This window comes from Salvelinus fontinalis, chromosome 36, assembly GCF_029448725.1.
Source record: "Salvelinus fontinalis isolate EN_2023a chromosome 36, ASM2944872v1, whole genome shotgun sequence".
In the NCBI taxonomy this organism is placed as follows: domain Eukaryota; kingdom Metazoa; phylum Chordata; class Actinopteri; order Salmoniformes; family Salmonidae; genus Salvelinus; species Salvelinus fontinalis.
The window spans coordinates 28,843,272-28,867,296 of record NC_074700.1 but is presented as its reverse complement, the minus strand read 5'-3'; the positions used below and the strand labels follow the sequence as shown (position 1 = coordinate 28,867,296).

The following is a 24,025-nucleotide window of genomic DNA, read 5'->3' as shown; positions in this document are numbered from 1 at the left end:
ACGCTGATCTGGGGTCAGTTTTGCGTTCCCCGCCCCCACACTAATGGTTATTGGTCTGGGGGGAGGGGGAGCTGATCCTAGATCAGTTCCTAAGGGAGGCTTCATCTCGGGGAGCTGATCCTAGATCAGTCCATAAGGGAGACTTCATCTCAGGGTAACATGCACAGGACGCACACATTTTGGTCACAGAGTTTAACCATACTTTCTGATCCTCTCTGCAGCTCAGCCAATGACGAGCCAGCCTGTGGCCAGGGGCGTGGCCAAGGTCCTGTTTGATTTCAGTGGAGAGAGCGAAGATGAGCTCTCACTGAAGGTAGGTGAAGGCAGGTGAAGGCAGGTGACGGTAGGTGAAGGCAGGTGAAGGCAGGTGACGGCAGGTGAAGGCAGGTGACGGTAGGTGAAGGCAGGTGACGGTAGGTGAAGGCAGGTGAAGGCAGGTGAAGGCAGATGACGGCAGGTGAAGGCAGGTGAAGGCAGGTGAAGGCAGATGAAGGCAGGTGAAGGCAGGTGAAGGCAGGTGAAGGCAGGTGAAGGCAGGTGAAGGCAGGTGAAGGCAGATGACGGCAGGTGAAGGCAGGTGAAGGCAGATGACGGCAGATGACGGCAGGTGAAGGCAGATGACGGCAGGTGAAGGCAGGTGACGGCAGGTGACGGCAGGTGACGGCAGGTGAAGGCAGATGACGGCAGGTGAAGGCAGGTGAAGGCAGATGACGGTAGGTGAAGGCAGGTGAAGGCAGGTGAAGGCAGGTGACGGTAGGTGAAGGCAGATGACGGTAGGTGAAGGCAGATGACGGTAGGTGAAGGCAGATGACGGTAGGTGAAGGTAGGTGAAGGTAGGTGAAGGTAGGTGAAGGCAGGTGAAGGCAGGTGAAGGCAGGTGAAGGTAGGTGAAGGTAGGTGAAGGCAGATGACGGTAGGTGAAGGCAGATGACGGTAGGTGAAGGCAGGTGAAGGCAGGTGAAGGTAGGTGAAGGTAGGTGAAGGCAGATGACGGTAGGTGAAGGCAGATGACGGTAGGTGACGGCAGGTGAAGGCAGGTGAAGGCAGGTGAAGGCAGGTGAAGGCAGGTGAAGGCAGGAGAAGGCAGGAGAAGGCAGGAGAAGGCAGGTGAAGGTAGGCTTGCTCAGCACTTTGTGAGTGTGTGTTGTTATTTTGTCACAAATGAAGTAGCAAGTCGGATGATTTGAGTACTTACTCTCTCCCTCTCTCTTTCCCCCCTTCTCTCCCTTACTCCCCCCCCCCCTCTCTCTTTCCCTGTCTTTTCCGCTGTCTCTCTCCCAGGCAGGGGAGGTAGTAACAGGGGTGGTGACAGTAGACGAGGAGTGGTATCTGGGTGATGCAGGAGGGAGGCGAGGCCTGGTCCCCAAAAACTATCTGAAACTGCTTCCTGGCAGCTGCAAATAGGACTATGTACACTATGTGATATATATATAAACTACATTGCCATAAGTATGTGGACAGCCCTTCAAATTAGTGGATTGGGTTATTTCAGCCACACCAGTTGCTGACAGGTGTATAAAATCGAGCTCACAGCCATGCAATCTCCATAGACAAACATTGTCAGTAGAATGACCTGGATTAAGAGCTCAGTGACTTTTAACGTGGCACCGTCATAGGATGCCACCTGTCCGACAAGTCAGTTTGTCAAATTTCTGCCCTGCTAGAGCTGCACCGGTCAACTGTAGGTGCTGATATTGTGAGGTGGTGTAAAGCTCACACCCATTGGACTCTGAAGTAGAGTAAGCGGGTTCTCCGGAGTTTGGTGGATGCCAGGAGAACGCTACCTGCCCCAATGCATAGTGCCAACTGTAAAGTTTGGTGGAGGAGGAATAATGATCTGGGGCTGTTTTTCATGGTTCGAGCCCCTTAGTTCCAGTGAAGGGAAATCTTAGCGCCACAGCATACAATGACATTCTAGACGATTCTGTGCTTCCAACTTTGTGGCAACAGTTTGGGGAAGGCCCTTTCCTGTTTCGGCATGACAATGCCCCCGTGCACAAAGCGAGTTCCATACAGAAATGGTTTGTGGAAATCGGTGTGGAAGAACTTGACTGGCCTGCACAGAGCCCTGACTTCAACCCATCTAACACCTTTGGTATGAATTGTAAGTCCCTGCAGCAATGTTCCAACATCTAGTGGAAAGCCTTCCCAGAAGAGTGGAGGCTGTATTATAGCAGCTAATTGGGGACCAACTCCAAATGAATTCCCATGATTTTTGAATGAGATGTTCGACGAGCAGGTGTCCACATACTTTTGATATTGTAGTGTATATATGAATATGTGCCTTCAGAAAGTATTCATACCCCTTGACTTATACCATATTTTGTTTTACAGCCTGAATTCAAAATTGATTAAATCGTTTTTTCTCACCAATCCACACACAATACTGTATAATGACATCACCATACCCCATAATGACATCACAATAGCCCATAATGACATCACAATAGCCCATAATGACATCACAATAGCCCATAATGACAAAGTGACAACATGTTCTTAGAAATGTTTGCAAATTTATTGAAAATATCTCATTTACGTAGGTATTTACACCCCCGGGTCAATACTTTGTAGAAGCACCATTGACAGTTACACAATCCACGTGTGGAAAGCTAACATTTGCCCATTTATTATTTTCAAAATTCTTCAAGCTCTGTCAAATTGCTTGTTGATCATTGCTAGACAACCATTTTCTTGACATAGATTTAAGTCAAAACTGTAACTCGGCCACTCAGGAACATTAAAGTCACCATTGGCCTTTATGGTGAAATCCCTGAGCGGTTTCCTTCCTCTCCAGCAACTAAGTTAGGAAGGACGCCTGTATCTTTATAGTGACTGGGTGTATTGACACACCATCCAAAGTGTAATTAATAACTTCACCATGCTCAAAGGGATATTCAATGTCTGCTGTTTATATTTTGACCCATCTACCAATAGGAGCCCTTCTTTGTGAGGCAATGGAAAAACTCCCTGGTCTTTGTGGTTGAATCTGTGAAATTCACTGCTCGACTGAGGGAACTTACAGAGAATTGTATGTGTGGGGTACAGAGATGAGGTATTCATTCAAAAACCATGTTAAACACTATTATTGCACACAGAGTGAGTCCATGCAACTTATTATGTGACTCCTGAACTTATTTAGGCTTGATATAACAAAGGAGTTGAATACTTATTGACTCAAGACATTTCAGCTTTTTATTTTTTTTATTAATTTGTAAACATAATTCCACTTTGACATTATGGGGTATTGTGGGTAAGTCCAATGATACAAAATCTCAATTTGAATCCATTTTAAATTTCCGGCTGTACCAGAACAACATGTGGAAGAAGTCAAGGGACATATATACTGAGTATACAAAGCATTGCTCTTTCCATGACTGACCAGCTGAATCCAGGTAAACGCTATGATGCTTTATCGATTTGAATCCAGGTGAAAGCTATGGTCCCTTATTGATGTGACCTGTTAAACCCACTTCAATCAGTGTAGATGAAGAGGATGAGGCAGGTTGAAGAAGGATGTTTAAGCCTTTGAGACATGGATTGTGTATGTGTGAGCCATTCAGAAGGTGAACGGGCAAGACAAAAAATATTGAATTGCCTTTGAACAGGGTATGGTAGTAGGTGCCAGGCACACCGGTTTGTGTCAAGAACTGCAACGCTGCTGGGGATTTTCACGCTCAACCGTTTCCCGTGTGTATTAAGAATGGTCCACCACCCAAAGGATGTCCAACCAACTTGACACAACTGTGGGAAGCATTGGAGTCAGCATGGCCCAGCATCCCCTGTGGAACGCTTTTAACACTTTTTCGAGTCCATGCCCCGATGAATTGAGGCTGTTCTGAGGGCAAGAGGGGGGTGCAATTGAATGTTAGGAAGGTGTTCCTAATGTTTTGTCCACTGTGTATATAACAGGTCTATGTGGGTGTGTGAGGTCCAGGGACAGAGAGAACGTGTTTGTTAAGCAAATGAATGAATGAATGAATGAATGAATGAATGAATGAATGAATGAGTATGTGGTGTTGTACTGATGTGGTTGATGAACATTTTGTTTCTCAGTATGATAAGGAATAGATAGATAACAGTTTGGCAAACTACCCTCCATATTGACACTAAACTGTCCTCCATGTTGACACTAAACTAACCTCCATATTGACACCAAACTACCCTCCATATTGACACTAAACTACCCTCCATATTGACACCAAACTACCCTCCATATTGACACCAAACTACCCTCCATATTGACACCAAACTACCCTCCATATTGACACCAAACTACCCTCCATATTGACACTAAACTGTCCTCCATGTTGACACTAAACTAACCTCCATATTGACACCAAACTACCCTCCATATTGACACCAAACTACCCTCCATATTGACACCAAACTACCCTCCATATTGACACTAAACTGTCCTCCATGTTGACACTAAACTAACCTCCATATTGACACCAAACTACCCTCCATATTGACACTAAACTACCCTCCATATTGACACCAAACTACCCTCCATATTGACACTAAACTACCCTCCATATTGACACTAAACTACCCTCCATATTGACACTAAACTACCCTCCATATTGACACCAAACTACCCTCCATATTGACACCAAACTACCCTCCATATTGACACCAAACTACCCTCCATATTGACACTAAACTACCCTCCATATTGACACCAAACTACCCTCCATATTGACACTAAACTACCCTCCATATTGACACTAAACTACCCTCCATATTGACACTAAACTACCCTCCATATTGACACCAAACTACCCTCCACATTGACACCACACTGTCCTCCATATTGACACTAAACTACCCTCCACATTGACACCAAACTATCCTCCATATTGACACTAAACTACCCTCCATATTGACACTAAACTACCCTCCTTATTGACACTAAACTACCCTCCACATTGACACCAAACTATCCTCCATATTGACACTAAACTACCCTCCATATTGACACTAAACTACCCTCCACATTGACACCACACTGTCCTCCATATTGACACCAAACTACCCTCCACATTGACACTAAACTACCCTCCACATTGACACCAAACTACCCTCCATATTGACACTAAACTACCCTCCACATTGACACCAAACTACCCTCCATATTGACACCAAACTACCCTCCATATTGACACCAAACTACCCTCCATATTGACACCAAACTACCCTCCACATTGACACTAAACTACCCTCCACATTGACACCAAACTACCCTCCATATTGACACCAAACTACCCTCCATATTGACACCAAACTACCCTCCATATTGACACCAAACTACCCTCCATATTGACACCAAACTACCCTCCATATTGACACTAAACTACCCTCCATGTTGACACTAAACTACCCTCCATATTGACACCAAACTACCCTCCACATTGACACCAAACTACCCTCCACATTGACACTAAACTACCCTCCATATTGACACTAAACTACCCTCCACATTGACACCACACTGTCCTCCATATTGACACCAAACTACCCTCCATATTGACACCAAACTACCCTCCATATTGACACTAAACTACCCTCCACATTGACACTAAACTACCCTCCATATTGACACCAAACTACCCTCCACATTGACACTAAACTACCCTCCACATTGACACTAAACTACCCTCCACATTGACACTAAACTACCCTCCATATTGACACTAAACTACCCTCCATATTGACACCAAACTACCCTCCACATTGACACCACACTGTCCTCCATATTGACACTAAACTACCCTCCACATTGACACTAAACTACCCTCCACATTGACACTAAACTACCCTCCACATTGACACTAAACTACCCTCCACATTGACACCACACTGTCCTCCATATTGACACCACACTGTCCTCCATATTGACACCAAACTACCCTCCATATTGACACCAAACTACCCTCCATATTGACACCACACTGTCCTCCATATTGACACTAAACTACCCTCCACATTGACACTAAACTACCCTCCACATTGACACTAAACTACCCTCCACATTGACACTAAACTACCCTCCACATTGACACTAAACTACCCTCCATATTGACACTAAACTACCCTCCACATTGACACCACACTGTCCTCCATATTGACACTAAACTACCCTCCATATTGACACCACACTCCTCCATATTGACACTAAACTACCCTCCATATTGACACTAAACTACCCTCCATATTGACACCACACTGTCCTCCATATTGACACCAAACTACCCTCCACATTGACACTAAACTACCCTCCATATTGACACTAAACTACCCTCCACATTGACACTAAACTACCCTCCATATTGACACTAAACTACCCTCCATATTGACACCAAACTACCCTCCATATTGACACCAAACTACCCTCCATATTGACACCTAACTACCCTCCACATTGACACCACACTGTCCTCCATATTGACACTAAACTACCCTCCATATTGACACCAAACTACCCTCCATATTGACACTAAACTACCCTCCACATTGACACCAAACTACCCTCCACATTGACACCACACTGTCCTCCATATTGACACCAGACTACCCTCCATATTGACACCAAACTACCCTCCACATTGACACCAAACTGTCCTCCATATTGACACTAAACTACCCTCCATATTGACACCACACTGTCCTCCATATTGACACCAGACTACCCTCCATATTGACACCAAACTACCCTCCACATTGACACCAAACTACCCTCCACATTGACACTAAACTACCCTCCACATTGACACCAAACTACCCTCCACATTGACACCAAACTACCCTCCACATTGACACCACACTGTCCTCCATATTGACACTAAACTACCCTCCATATTGACACCAAACTACCCTCCATATTGACACCAAACTACCCTCCACATTGACACTAAACTACCCTCCATATTGACACCAAACTACCCTCCACATTGACACTAAACTACCCTCCACATTGACACTAAACTACCCTCCATATTGACACCAAACTACCCTCCACATTGACACCACACTGTCCTCCATATTGACACTAAACTACCCTCCATATTGACACTAAACTACCCTCCACATTGACACCACACTGTCCTCCATATTGACACTAAACTACCCTCCATATTGACACTAAACTACCCTCCATATTGACACTAAACTACCCTCCACATTGACACTAAACTACCCTCCACATTGACACCAAACTACCCTCCATATTGACACTAAACTACCCTCCATATTGACACTAAACTACCCTCCACATTGACACTAAACTACCCTCCATATTGACACCAAACTGTCCTCCATATTGACACTAAACTACCCTCCACATTGACACTAAACTACCCTCCATATTGACACTAAACTACCCTCCATATTGACACTAAACTACCCTCCATATTGACACTAAACTACCCTCCACATTGACACTAAACTACCCTCCACATTGACACTAAACTACCCTCCATATTGACACTAAACTACCCTCCATATTGACACCAAACTGTCCTCCATATTGACACTAAACTACCCTCCATATTGACACCAAACTACCCTCCACATTGACACCACACTGTCCTCCATATTGACACCAGACTACCCTCCATATTGACACCAAACTACCCTCCACATTGACACCAAACTACCCTCCACATTGACACCAAACTGTCCTCCATATTGACACTAAACTACCCTCCATATTGACACCAAACTACCCTCCATATTGACACTAAACTACCCTCCATATTGACACCAAACTGTCCTCCATATTGACACCAAACTACCCTCCATATTGACACCAAACTACCCTCCATATTGACACCAAACTACCCTCCATATTGACACCAAACTACCCTCCACATTGACACCACACTGTCCTCCATATTGACACTAAACTACCCTCCATATTGACACCAAACTACCCTCCATATTGACACCAAACTACCCTCCATATTGACACTAAACTACCCTCCACATTGACACCAAACTACCCTCCACATTGACACCACACTGTCCTCCATATTGACACCAGACTACCCTCCACATTGACACCAAACTACCCTCCACATTGACACCAAACTGTCCTCCATATTGACACTAAACTACCCTCCATATTGACACCACACTGTCCTCCATATTGACACCAGACTACCCTCCATATTGACACCAAACTACCCTCCACATTGACACCAAACTACCCTCCATATTGACACTAAACTACCCTCCATATTGACACCACACTGTCCTCCATATTGACACCAAACTACCCTCCACATTGACACTAAACTACCCTCCACATTGACACTAAACTACCCTCCACATTGACACTAAACTACCCTCCATATTGACACCACACTGTCCTCCATATTGACACTAAACTACCCTCCATATTGACACTAAACTACCCTCCATATTGACACTAAACTACCCTCCATATTGACACCAAACTACCCTCCATATTGACACCAAACTACCCTCCATATTGACACCAAACTACCCTCCACATTGACACCACACTGTCCTCCATATTGACACTAAACTACCCTCCATATTGACACCAAACTACCCTCCATATTGACACCAAACTACCCTCCATATTGACACCAAACTACCCTCCACATTGACACCACACTGTCCTCCATATTGACACTAAACTACCCTCCATATTGACACCACACTGTCCTCCATATTGACACTAAACTACCCTCCATATTGACACTAAACTACCCTCCATATTGACACTAAACTACCCTCCATATTGACACCACACTGTCCTCCATATTGACACTAAACTACCCTCCATATTGACACTAAACTACCCTCCATATTGACACTAAACTACCCTCCATATTGACACCACACTGTCCTCCATATTGACACTAAACTACCCTCCATATTGACACTAAACTACCCTCCATATTGACACCAAACTACCCTCCATATTGACACCAAACTACCCTTCATATTGACACCAAACTACCCTCCACATTGACACCACACTGTCCTCCATATTGACACTAAACTACCCTCCATATTGACACCACACTGTCCTCCATATTGACACTAAACTACCCTCCATATTGACACCACACTGTCCTCCATATTGACACTAAACTACCCTCCATATTGACACTAAACTACCCTCCACATTGACACTAAACTACCCTCCATATTGACACTAAACTACCCTCCATATTGACACCAAACTACCCTCCATATTGACACCAAACTACCCTCCATATTGACACCAAACTACCCTCCATATTGACACTAAACTACCCTCCATATTGACACTAAACTACCCTCCATATTGACACCAAACTGTCCTCCATATTGACACCAAACTACCCTCCATATTGACACCAAACTACCCTCCATATTGACACCAAACTACCCTCCATATTGACACCAAACTACCCTCCACATTGACACCACACTGTCCTCCATATTGACACTAAACTACCCTCCATATTGACACCAAACTACCCTCCATATTGACACCAAACTACCCTCCATATTGACACTAAACTACCCTCCACATTGACACCAAACTACCCTCCACATTGACACCACACTGTCCTCCATATTGACACCAGACTACCCTCCACATTGACACCAAACTACCCTCCACATTGACACCAAACTGTCCTCCATATTGACACTAAACTACCCTCCATATTGACACCACACTGTCCTCCATATTGACACCAGACTACCCTCCATATTGACACCAAACTACCCTCCACATTGACACCAAACTACCCTCCATATTGACACTAAACTACCCTCCATATTGACACCACACTGTCCTCCATATTGACACCAAACTACCCTCCACATTGACACTAAACTACCCTCCACATTGACACTAAACTACCCTCCACATTGACACTAAACTACCCTCCATATTGACACCACACTGTCCTCCATATTGACACTAAACTACCCTCCATATTGACACTAAACTACCCTCCGTATTGACACTAAACTACCCTCCATATTGACACCAAACTACCCTCCATATTGACACCAAACTACCCTCCATATTGACACCAAACTACCCTCCACATTGACACCACACTGTCCTCCATATTGACACTAAACTACCCTCCATATTGACACCAAACTACCCTCCATATTGACACCAAACTACCCTCCATATTGACACCAAACTACCCTCCACATTGACACCACACTGTCCTCCATATTGACACTAAACTACCCTCCATATTGACACCACACTGTCCTCCATATTGACACTAAACTACCCTCCATATTGACACTAAACTACCCTCCATATTGACACCACACTGTCCTCCATATTGACACTAAACTACCCTCCATATTGACACTAAACTACCCTCCATATTGACACTAAACTACCCTCCATATTGACACCACACTGTCCTCCATATTGACACTAAACTACCCTCCATATTGACACTAAACTACCCTCCATATTGACACCAAACTACCCTCCATATTGACACCAAACTACCCTTCATATTGACACCAAACTACCCTCCACATTGACACCACACTGTCCTCCATATTGACACTAAACTACCCTCCATATTGACACCACACTGTCCTCCATATTGACACTAAACTACCCTCCATATTGACACCACACTGTCCTCCATATTGACACTAAACTACCCTCCATATTGACACTAAACTACCCTCCACATTGACACTAAACTACCCTCCACATTGACACTAAACTACCCTCCATATTGACACTAAACTACCCTCCATATTGACACCAAACTACCCTCCATATTGACACCAAACTACCCTCCATATTGACACCAAACTACCCTCCATATTGACACTAAACTACCCTCCATATTGACACTAAACTACCCTCCATATTGACACTAAACTACCCTCCATATTGACACCAAACTACCCTGCACATTGACACTAAACTACACTCCATATTGACACCAAACTACCCTCCATATTGACACCACACTGTCCTCCATATTGACACCAAACTACCCTCCATATTGACACCACACTCCTCCATATTGACACCAAACTACCCTCCATATTGACACTAAACTACCCTCCACATTGACACCAAACTACCCTCCATATTGACACCAAACTACCCTCCATATTGACACCAAACTACCCTCCATATTGACACCAAACTACCCTCCACATTGACACTAAACTACCCTCCACATTGACACCAAACTACCCTCCATATTGACACCAAACTACCCTCCATATTGACACCAAACTACCCTCCATATTGACACCAAACTACCCTCCATATTGACACCAAACTACCCTCCATATTGACACTAAACTACCCTCCATGTTGACACTAAACTACCCTCCATATTGACACCAAACTACCCTCCACATTGACACCAAACTACCCTCCACATTGACACTAAACTACCCTCCATATTGACACCAGACTACCCTCCATATTGACACCACACTGTCCTACATATTGACACCAAACTACCCTCCACATTGACACCACACTACCCTCCATATTGACACCAAACTACCCTCCACATTGACACCAAACTGTCCTCCATATTGACACTAAACTACCCTCCATGTTGACACCAAACTACCCTCCATATTGACACTAAACTACCCTCCACATTGACACCAAACTGTCCTCCATATTGACACTAAACTACCCTCCATGTTGACACTAAACTACCCTCCACATTGACACCAAACTGTCCTCCATATTGACACTAAACTACCCTCCATGTTGACACCAAACTACCCTCCACATTGACACCAAACTGTCCTCCATATTGACACTAAACTACCCTCCATGTTGACACCAAACTACCCTCCATATTGACACTAAACTACCCTCCACATTGACACTAAACTACCCTCCATATTGACACCACACTGTCCTCCATATTGACACCAGACTACCCTCCATGTTGACACCAAACTGTCCTCCATATTGACACTAAACTACCCTCCATGTTGACACCAAACTACCCTCCATATTGACACTAAACTACCCTCCATATTGACACCAAACTACCCTCCATATTGACACCAAACTACCCTCCATATTGACACCACACTGTCCTCCACATTGACACTAAACTACCCTCCACATTGACACTAAACTACCCTCCACATTGACACTAAACTACCCTCCACATTGACAACAAACTGTCCTCCATATTGACACCAAACTACCCTCCACATTGACACTAAACTACCCTCCACATTGACACCAAACTGTCCTCCATATTGACACTAAACTACCCTCCATATTGACACCAAACTGTCCTCCATATTGACACTAAACTACCCTCCATATTGACACTAAACTACCCTCCATATTGACACTAAACTACCCTCCACATTGACACCAGACTACCCTCCATATTGACACCAAACTACCCTCCACATTGACACCACACTGTCCTCCACATTGACACCACACTCCTCCATATTGACACCAAACTACCCTCCATATTGACACCAAACTACCCTCCATATTGACACTAAACTACCCTCCACATTGACACCAAACTACCCTCCATATTGACACTAAACTACCCTCCATATTGACACTAAACTACCCTCCATATTGACACTAAACTACCCTCCATATTGACACCACACTGTCCTCCATATTGACACTAAACTACCCTCCATATTGACACCAAACTACCCTCCATATTGACACTAAACTACCCTCCATATTGACACTAAACTACCCTCCATATTGACACTAAACTACCCTCCATATTGACACTAAACTACCCTCCATATTGACACCACACTGTCCTCCATATTGACACTAAACTACCCTCCATATTGACACCACACTGTCCTCCATATTGACACCAAACTACCCTCCACATTGACACCACACTCCTCCATATTGACACCAAACTACCCTCCATATTGACACTAAACTACCCTCCACATTGACACCAAACTACCCTCCATATTGACACTAAACTACCCTCCATATTGACACTAAACTACCCTCCATATTGACACTAAACTACCCTCCATATTGACACCACACTGTCCTCCATATTGACACTAAACTACCCTCCATATTGACACCAAACTACCCTCCATATTGACACTAAACTACCCTCCATATTGACACTAAACTACCCTCCATATTGACACTAAACTACCCTCCATATTGACACTAAACTACCCTCCATATTGACACCACACTGTCCTCCATATTGACACTAAACTACCCTCCATATTGACACCACACTGTCCTCCATATTGACACTAAACTACCCTCCATATTGACACCAAACTACCCTCCATATTGACACTAAACTACCCTCCATATTGACACCAAACTGTCCTCCATATTGACACTAAACTACCCTCCATATTGACACTAAACTACCCTCCATATTGACACCAAACTACCCTCCATATTGACACCACACTGTCCTCCATATTGACACTAAACTACCCTCCATATTGACACCAAACTACCCTCCATATTGACACCAAACTACCCTCCATATTGACACTAAACTACCCTCCATATTGACACCAAACTACCCTCCATATTGACACTAAACTACCCTCCATATTGACACTAAACTACCCTCCATATTGACACCACACTGTCCTCCATATTGACACTAAACTACCCTCCATATTGACACCACACTGTCCTCCATATTGACACCAAACTACCCTCCATATTGACACCAAACTACCCTCCATATTGACACTAAACTACCCTCCACATTGACACCAAACTACCCTCCATATTGACACCAAACTACCCTCCACATTGACACTAAACTACCCTCCATATTGACACTAAACTACCCTCCATATTGACACCACACTGTCCTCCATATTGACACTAAACTACCCTCCATATTGACACTAAACTACCCTCCATATTGACACTAAACTACCCTCCACATTGACACCAGACTACCCTCCATATTGACACCAAACTACCCTCCACATTGACACCACACTGTCCTCCATATTGACACCAAACTACCCTCCACATTGACACCACACTCCTCCATATTGACACCAAACTACCCTCCATATTGACACTAAACTACCCTCCACATTGACACCAAACTACCCTCCATATTGACACCAAACTACCCTCCACATTGACACTAAACTACCCTCCATATTGACACTAAACTACCCTCCATATTGACACCACACTGTCCTCCATATTGACACTAAACTACCCTCCATATTGACACTAAACTACCCTCCATATTGACACTAAACTACCCTCCACATTGACACCAGACTACCCTCCATATTGACACCAAACTACCCTCCACATTGACACCACACTGTCCTCCATATTGACACCAAACTACCCTCCACATTGACACCACACTCCTCCATATTGACACCAAACTACCCTCCATATTGACACTAAACTACCCTCCACATTGACACCAAACTACCCTCCATATTGACACTAAACTACCCTCCATATTGACACTAAACTACCCTCCATATTGACACTAAACTACCCTCCATATTGACACCACACTGTCCTCCATATTGACACTAAACTACCCTCCATATTGACACCAAACTACCCTCCATATTGACACTAAACTACCCTCCATATTGACACTAAACTACCCTCCATATTGACACTAAACTACCCTCCATATTGACACTAAACTACCCTCCATATTGACACCACACTGTCCTCCATATTGACACTAAACTACCCTCCATATTGACACCACACTGTCCTCCATATTGACACTAAACTACCCTCCATATTGACACCAAACTACCCTCCATATTGACACTAAACTACCCTCCATATTGACACCAAACTGTCCTCCATATTGACACTAAACTACCCTCCATATTGACACTAAACTACCCTCCATATTGACACCAAACTACCCTCCATATTGACACCACACTGTCCTCCATATTGACACTAAACTACCCTCCATATTGACACCAAACTACCCTCCATATTGACACCAAACTACCCTCCATATTGACACCAAACTACCCTCCATATTGACACTAAACTACCCTCCATATTGACACCAAACTACCCTCCATATTGACACTAAACTACCCTCCATATTGACACTAAACTACCCTCCATATTGACACCACACTGTCCTCCATATTGACACTAAACTACCCTCCATATTGACACCACACTGTCCTCCATATTGACACCAAACTACCCTCCATATTGACACCAAACTACCCTCCATATTGACACTAAACTACCCTCCATATTGACACCAAACTACCCTCCATATTGACACCAAACTACCCTCCATATTGACACCAAACTACCCTCCATATTGACACCAAACTACCCTCCATATTGACACTAAACTACCCTCCATATTGACACCAAACTACCCTCCATATTGACACTAAACTACCCTCCATATTGACACTAAACTACCCTCCATATTGACACCACACTGTCCTCCATATTGACACTAAACTACCCTCCATATTGACACCAAACTACCCTCCACATTGACACTAAACTACCCTCCATATTGACACTAAACTACCCTCCATATTGACACTAAACTACCCTCCATATTACATCTCAGTACTTTACTTTGATGCCAAAATGGCAGCCGTTGAAGTTCTACATCCGAAACAGTTTGCTGAATCCTGTTGAATCTATCCCCGTATCAGAATATCACCAGCAAGCCAGCCTTACAGCACAGTGCTTTTCAACCATAGAAATATAATTCCTAGAATGGTAATTCCACATTCAAGTCTATGGGTCTGTGACTGGTGGTGCGGTGCCCATTTTGAGTGTACCCAAGGGGGTGTAGTTCAATTGCCATTGTCTATTGGACTGTTAACCATTCCAGTGATTGTATTTCTTTGTTTTTAACCTGGTACTTACCTGGTCATGTATTTCATAAGGTAACCTAGTGGTCACTTTAATAACAGCTTTCTATGGGGGTGAATCCTAACTTTCACTTCAGTCTAATTTTTCATTTAGTCTGTGAAAATGTGACTTGAGTGGAGGTTGGTTTAGGATTTTCTTTCTGTGTTTAACTGCTTTGTGTCATTTACATACTGTATAACTGGATGTTCCATACAGGCGTTTTAATCAAAATAAAACATGTTTTAATACTAGTGCTTCTATGACTCGAAGCTTATCTGGTGGTTGGCAAAGGCAGGAAGTCCAGTCGTCTACAAGTAACAATCAACGACCAGTAGTCAAGATGTCGTCTACAAGTAACAATCAAAGACCAGTAGTCAAGATGTCGTCTACAAGTAACAATCAACGACCAGTACTCAAGATGTAGTCTACAAGTAACAATCAAAGACCAGTAGTCAAGATGTCGTCTACAAGTAACAATCAAAGACCAGTAGTCAAGATGTCGTCTACAAGTAACAATCAACGACCAGTACTCAAGATGTAGTCTACAAGTAACAATCAAAGACCAGTAGTCAAGATGTCGTCTACAAGTAACAATCAAAGACCAGTAGTCAAGATGTCGTCTACAAGTAACAATCAAAGACCAGTAGTCAAGATGTCGTCTACAAGTAACAATCAACGACCAGTACTCAAGATGTCGTCTACAAGTAACAATCAAAGACCAGTAGTCAAGATGTCGTCTACAAGTAACAATCAACGACCAGTAGTCAAGATGTCGTCTTTTATTCTCAGTTTGATGTGTTGTTGCAGATACAAACCATAGCACACACTACATCTCTTCATCATCATTAAACCAGGTTGTTTTAACATATACCCCTCCCAGACACACACTACATCTCTTCATCATCATCATCATTAAACCAGGTTGTTTTAACATATACCCCTCCCAGACACACAATACATCTCTTCATCATCATTAAACCAGGTTGTTTTAACATATACCCCTCCCAGACACACAATACATCTCTTCATCATCATCATCATCAAACCAGGTTGTTTTAACATATACCCCTCCCAGACACACAATACATCTCTTCATCATCATCATCATCAAACCAGGTTGTTTTAACATATACCCCTCCCAGACACACAATACATCTCTTCATCATCATCATCATTAAACCAGGTTGTTTTAACATATACCCCTCCCAGACACACAATACATCTCTTCATCATCATCATCATCAAACCAGGTTGTTTTAACATATACCCCTCCCAGACACACAATACATCTCTTCATCATCATCAAACCAGGTTGTTTTAACATATACCCCTCCCAGACACACAATACATCTCTTCATCATCATCATCATCATCAAACCAGGTTGTTTTAACATATACCCCTCCCAGACACACAATACATCTCTTCATCATCATCATCATCAAACCAGGTTGTTTTAACATATACCCCTCCCAGACACACAATACATCTCTTCATCATCATCATCATCATTAAACCAGGTTGTTTTAACATATACCCCTCCCAGACACACAATACATCTCTTCATCATCATCATCATTAAACCAGGTTGTTTTAACATATACCCCTCCCAGACACACAATACATCTCTTCATCATCATCAAACCAGGTTGTTTTAACATATACCCCTCCCAGACACACAATACATCTCTTCATCATCATCATCATCATCAAACCAGGTTGTTTTAACATAAACCCCTCCCAGACACACAATACATCTCTTCATCATCATCATCATTAAACCAGGTTGTTTTAACATATACCCCTCCCAGACACACAATACATCTCTTCATCATCATCATCATCATCATCAAACCAGGTTATTTTAACATATACCCCTCCCAGACACACTCTACATCTCTTCATCATCATCATCATCAAACCAGGTTGTTTTAACATATACCCCTCCCAGACACACAATACATCTCTTCATCATCATCATCAAACCAGGTTGTTTTAACATATACCCCTCCCAGACACACAATACATCTCTTCATCATCATCATCATCAAACCAGGTTGTTTTAACATATACCCCTCCCAGACACACAATACATCTCTTCATCATCATTAAACCAGGTTGTTTTAACATATACCCCTCCCAGACACACAATACATCTCTTCATCATCATCATCATCATCATTAAACCAGGTTGTTTTAACATATACCCCTCCCAGACACACACTACATCTCTTCATCATCATCATCATCATTAAACCAGGTTGTTTTAACATATACCCCTCCCAGACACACAATACATCTCTTCATCATCATCATCATCAAACCAGGTTGTTTTAACATATACCCCTCCCAGACACACACTACATCTCTTCATCATCATCATCATCATCATTAAACCAGGTTGTTTTAACATATACCCCTCCCAGACACACAATACATCTCTTCATCATCATCATCATCATTAAACCAGGTTGTTTTAACATATACCCCTCCCAGACACACAATACATCTCTTCATCATCATGCTTTATAAATACAGTAACAATCAAATTAAAATACTTACAATAATATTTCACCTTATAACTGTAAAACAACTATAATCATACTTAGTGACATAATTGGCCCCATTTCATATAACCGATGACGTCTTCTGAGGCGCAGAGACGCCATTCAAAATGTCTACTGACTCATTACAACTTCGGCTTTACGGACGAGGTGATTTCGTCCCTCTGTGACCAAGAAGAAAGTGGTCTTATTTAAATTCTACGAAAATTATTTAAGTATCGTTTCATATTGAGAGCTCTAAATTCGGGCATGATAATATTAGCGAGATGAGCCTGTCTGCTGTAATCGCATTTCATATGCCTTAATGTGAGCAGAGCTGGAAGGTTCACAACCAAGGGGAATCCGTGGTCTGGATAGGTCAGAAAATGTGATGTGTTGCTCCCCCTATGCAAATGAAGTGTCAAGATTTCACATACTGCATTTCAGATGCGAGCGGAGAATGGTATGTGAAGCGGGACAACCGGAGCTGTCACCGAGTGCACAGCAATTGATGTTGCGCGGTTCACAGAGCGCTCGGTACACTACAGAGTACGTCAGCTGAGCGGAGGTGGAGCGAAAGTCTTCTGGTCCACTCCCAATGTCGCTCCAAGTAGCGCTCACATCAAGTAGTCTATTTGTGTGCTGCTATATATAGCTACTGTTCATGGAGTGCACTAAATAGTTTCATAAAGAAACCGATAAAACACACGGGTGCAACATCAAAAGTGATTTACAGAGATGACGGCCAAGAGAGGGGGGTGTGGTGATGTAACGTCCACAACTAAAGAATCACTGTGGAATCTGAAAAGACACGTGTCCCGGGAAGCATGACGGTGTACTTACCACGTGCACTTGTTAACACAAAGGAACGAGGTGGGTAAGATAACGAAGTGTGTCATTGTAGCAAAATATTTATCAACTAAAAATCTGGTCTTTTAAAAGTTACCTTCATCATAGTTCCATTATCTATACAAAAGGCCATAATTGGTTTTGGCCCAATAGGCCTGGCATATTCCCACGTTCAAGGAGCTTTCTGTTTTGATTGGGTTATTCTAAACAACTCTGCATCTCTGACAAGTGACCAAAGGGCGTCCCCAGTGGCTCTGCCAGCACAGAGAGGATATTCTCCGCTGCTGTTCGGCTCTCCAGGCACCGTCCCATGAGCCTGAAGCCCCAGACTGACCAGACTCGTGTTTCTAAAAAATGAATTCAAACGGCCCTGTAGACTGAGCCTAAAAAGGCATTTTTTCCGTTTAATTTGTCTTTCATTCTAAATAAGTCACAGCCTATATGCGCATTTTTTTAATAGACTATAATGATTTACTACAACAAAATGTTTAAATGCCGCACGCTTTATGTCCCTACCAGCATATTGTGTCACTCTCGCAAATTCTTCACAATGTATTTCTTTGTAGGCTCTAGCTTTGAAATAATATAGCCAAAATCATTCATTTGTGTTACTTCTTAGGCTCCCTGTTTGGCTCCTGACCTATTTAGTGTTTATATGCTGTTTAATATAACATGTAGCCTATTCAGAGTGTTAATATGACATGTAGCCTATTCAGAGTGTTAATATGACATGTAGTCTATTCAGAGTGTTAATATGACATGTGGCCTATTCAGAATGTTAATATACTGTTTAATATGACATGTAGTCTATTCAGAGTGTTAATATGACATGTAGTCTATTCAGAGTGTTAATATGACATGTAGTCTATTCAGAGTGTTAATATGACATGTGGCCTATTCAGAGAGTTAATATGACATGTAGCCTATTCAGAGTGTTAATATGCTGTTTATTATGACATGTAGTCTATTCAGAGTGTTAATATGACATGTAGCCTATTCAGAGAGTTAATATGCTGTTTAATATGACATGTAGCCTATTCAGAGTGTTAATATGACATGTGGCCTATTCAGAGAGTTAATATGCTGTTTAATATGACATGTAGCCTATTCAGAGTGTTAATATGACATGTAGTCTATTCAGAGTGTTAATATGACATGTGGCCTATTCAGAGTGTTAATATGACATGTAGCCTATTCAGAGTGTTAAAATGACATGTGGCCTATTCAGAATGTTAATATACTGTTTAATATGACATGTAGTCTATTCAGAGTGTTAATATGACATGTAGTCTATTCAGAGTGTTAATATGACATGTAGTCTATTCAGAGTGTTAATATGACATGTGGCCTATTCAGAGAGTTAATATGACATGTAGCCTATTCAGAGTGTTAATATGCTGTTTATTATGACATGTAGTCTATTCAGAGTGTTAATATGACATGTAGCCTATTCAGAGAGTTAATATGCTGTTTAATATGACATGTAGCCTATTCAGAGTGTTAATATGACATGTGGCCTATTCAGAGAGTTAATATGCTGTTTAATATGACATGTAGCCTATTCAGAGTGTTAATATGACATGTAGTCTATTCAGAGTGTTAATATGACATGTGGCCTATTCAGAGTGTTAATATGACATGTAGCCTATTCAGAGTGTTAATATGACATGTGGCCTATTCAGAGAGTTAATATGCTGTTTAATATGACATGTAGCCTATTCAGAGTGTTAATATGACATGTAGCCTATTCAGAGTGTTAATTTGACATGTAGCCTATTCAGAGTGTTAATATGCTGTTTAATATGACATGTAGTCTATTCAGAGTGTTAATATGCTGTTTAATATGACATGTAGCCTATTCAGAGTGTTAATATGCTGTTTAATATGACATGTGTCCTATTCAGAGTGTTAATATGACATGTAGTCTATTCAGAGTGTTAATATGCTGTTTAATATGACATGTGGCCTATTCAGAGTGTTAATATGACATGTAGCCTATTCAGAGTGTTAATATGACATGTAGCCTATTCAGAGTGTTAATATGACATGTAGCCTATTCAGAGTGTTAATATGACATGTGGCCTATTCAGAGAGTTAATATGCTGTTTAATATGACATGTAGCCTATTCAGAGTGTTAATATGACATGTAGCCTATTCAGAGTGTTAATATGACATGTAGCCTATTCAGAGTGTTAATATGCTGTTTAATATGACATGTAGTCTAATCAGAGTGTTAATATGCTGTTTAATATGACATGTAGCCTATTCAGAGTGTTAATATGCTGTTTAATATGACATGTGTCCTATTCAGAGTGTTAATATGACATGTAGTCTATTCAGAGTGTTAATATGCTGTTTAATATGACATGTGGCCTATTCAGAGTGTTAATATGACATGTAGCCTATTCAGAGTGTTAATATGACATGTAGCCTATTCAGAGTGTTAATATGACATGTAGCCTATTCAGAGTGTTAATATGCTGTTTAATATGACATGTAGTCTATTCAGAGTGTTAATATGACATGTAGCCTATTCAGAGTGTTAATATGACATGTAGTCTATTCAGAGTGTTAATATGACATGTAGCCTATTCAGAGTGTTAATATGACATGTAGTCTATTCAGAGTGTTAATATGACATGTAGCCTATTCAGAGTGTTAATATGCTGTTTAATATGACATGTAGTCTATTCAGAGTGTTAATATGACATGTAGCCTATTCAGAGTGTTAATATGACATGTAGCCTATTCAGAGTGTTAATATGACATGTAGCCTATTCAGAGTGTTAATATGCTGTTTAATATGACATGTAGTCTATTCAGAGTGTTAATATGCTGTTTAATATGACATGTAGCCTATTCAGAGTGTTAATATGCTGTTTAATATGACATGTGTCCTATTCAGAGTGTTAATATGACATGTAGTCTATTCAGAGTGTTAATATGCTGTTTAATATGACATGTGGCCTATTCAGAGTGTTAATATGACATGTAGTCTATTCAGAGTGTTAATATGCTGTTTAATATGACATGTGGCCTATTCAGAGTGTTAATATGACATGTAGCCTATTCAGAGTGTTAATATGACATGTAGCCTATTCAGAGTGTTAATATGACATGTAGCCTATTCAGAGTGTTAATATGCTGTTTAATATGACATGTGGCCTATTCAGAGTGTTAATATGACATGTAGTCTATTCAGAGTGTTAATATGCTGTTTAATATGACATGTAGTCTATTCAGAGTGTTAATATGACATGTAGCCTATTCAGAGTGTTAATATGACATGTAGCCTATTCAGAGTGTTAATATGACATGTAGCCTATTCAGAGTGTTAATATGCTGTTTAATATGACATGTAGTCTATTCAGAGTGTTAATATGACATGTAGCCTATTCAGAGTGTTAATATGACATGTAGTCTATTCAGAGTGTTAATATGACATGTAGTCTATTCAGAGTGTTAATATGACATGTGGCCTATTCAGTGTTAATATGCTGTTTATTATGACATGTAGTCTATTCAGAGTGTTAATATGACATGTAGTCTATTCAGAGTGTTAATATGACATGTGGCCTATTCAGTGTTAATATGCTGTTTATTATGACATGTAGTCTATTCAGAGTGTTAATATGACATGTAGTCTATTCAGAGTGTTAATATGACATGTAGCCTATTCAGAGTGTTAATATGACATGTGGCCTATTCAGAGTGTTAATATGACATGTAGTCTATTCAGAGTGTTAATATGACATGTGGCCTATTCAGAATGTTAATATGACATGTAGTCTATTCAGAGTGTTAATATGACATGTAGTCTATTCAGTGTTAATATGACATGTAGCCTATTCAGAGTGTTAATATGACATGTGGCCTATTCAGAGTGTTAATATGACATGTAGCCTATTCAGAGTGTTAATATGACATGTAGTCTATTCAGAGTGTTAATATGACATGTAGCCTATTCAGAGTGTTAATATGACATGTAGCCTATTCAGAGTGTTAATATGACATGTAGTCTATTCAGAGTGTTAATATGACATGTGGCCTATTCAGAGTGTTAATATGACATGTAGTCTATTCAGAGTGTTAATATGACATGTAGCCTATTCAGAGTGTTAATATGACATGTAGCCTATTCAGAGTGTTAATATGACGTGTAGCCTATTCAGAGTTTTAATATGACATGTAGTCTATTCAGAGTGTTAATATGACATGTAGCCTATTCAGAGTGTTAATATGACATGTAGCCTATTCAGAGTGTTAATATGACATGTAGCCTATTCAGAGTGTTTAATATGACGTGTAGTCTATTCAGAGTGTTAATATGACGTGTAGTCTATTTGAAATGATGAGCGCTTCTTACATTCACCTTTTCATGTTTTATTCAAATACTTTTAATTCAAATAATATGTTTTTGTTTCATTACTTCAAAACCAAATGATAGGTCTAGGTAGTCACACAAAAAATAGATGGGTGTTGGTGGTTAAATTGTTATTTTACTGAATGGAGCGAATTTGTAGTGGCAGGGTTTTTTCTTCCCCCTGTGTGCAAGGAGAGGTTTTTAGTGGAGTGGTTGAAAAGGAGGTGGAGCTCCAGGAGCGATGAGCAGGAATTTCCGACCGACTACTCAATTCCGCTCACGTACTCTGGTACACGAAACATCTTGGGTTGAACCAGTCCAGAAGCGCTTAAAGTCCCCTTAAAATAAAAATCTAATTAAACTACTCATTCCTATAGTT

At 41.5% G+C, this 24,025-nt stretch overlaps 1 protein-coding gene across 2 annotated transcripts in view; it reads left to right on the top strand.

Moving 5' to 3' along the window:
* The window catches only part of LOC129835571 (SH3 domain-containing protein 19-like), a 115,133-nt gene extending 98,990 nt beyond the window's left edge, over positions 1-16,143 (top strand). For both annotated transcript variants that reach the window (XM_055901267.1, XM_055901266.1), the window contains 2 exons: positions 222-313; positions 1,282-16,143. In XM_055901267.1, coding sequence (XP_055757242.1) covers positions 222-313; positions 1,282-1,404 — 215 coding nt within the window. In that variant the 3' untranslated portion in view covers positions 1,405-16,143. The remainder of the gene's footprint in view (positions 1-221; positions 314-1,281) is intronic.
* The last annotated feature ends 7,882 nt before the right edge of the window (positions 16,144-24,025 follow it).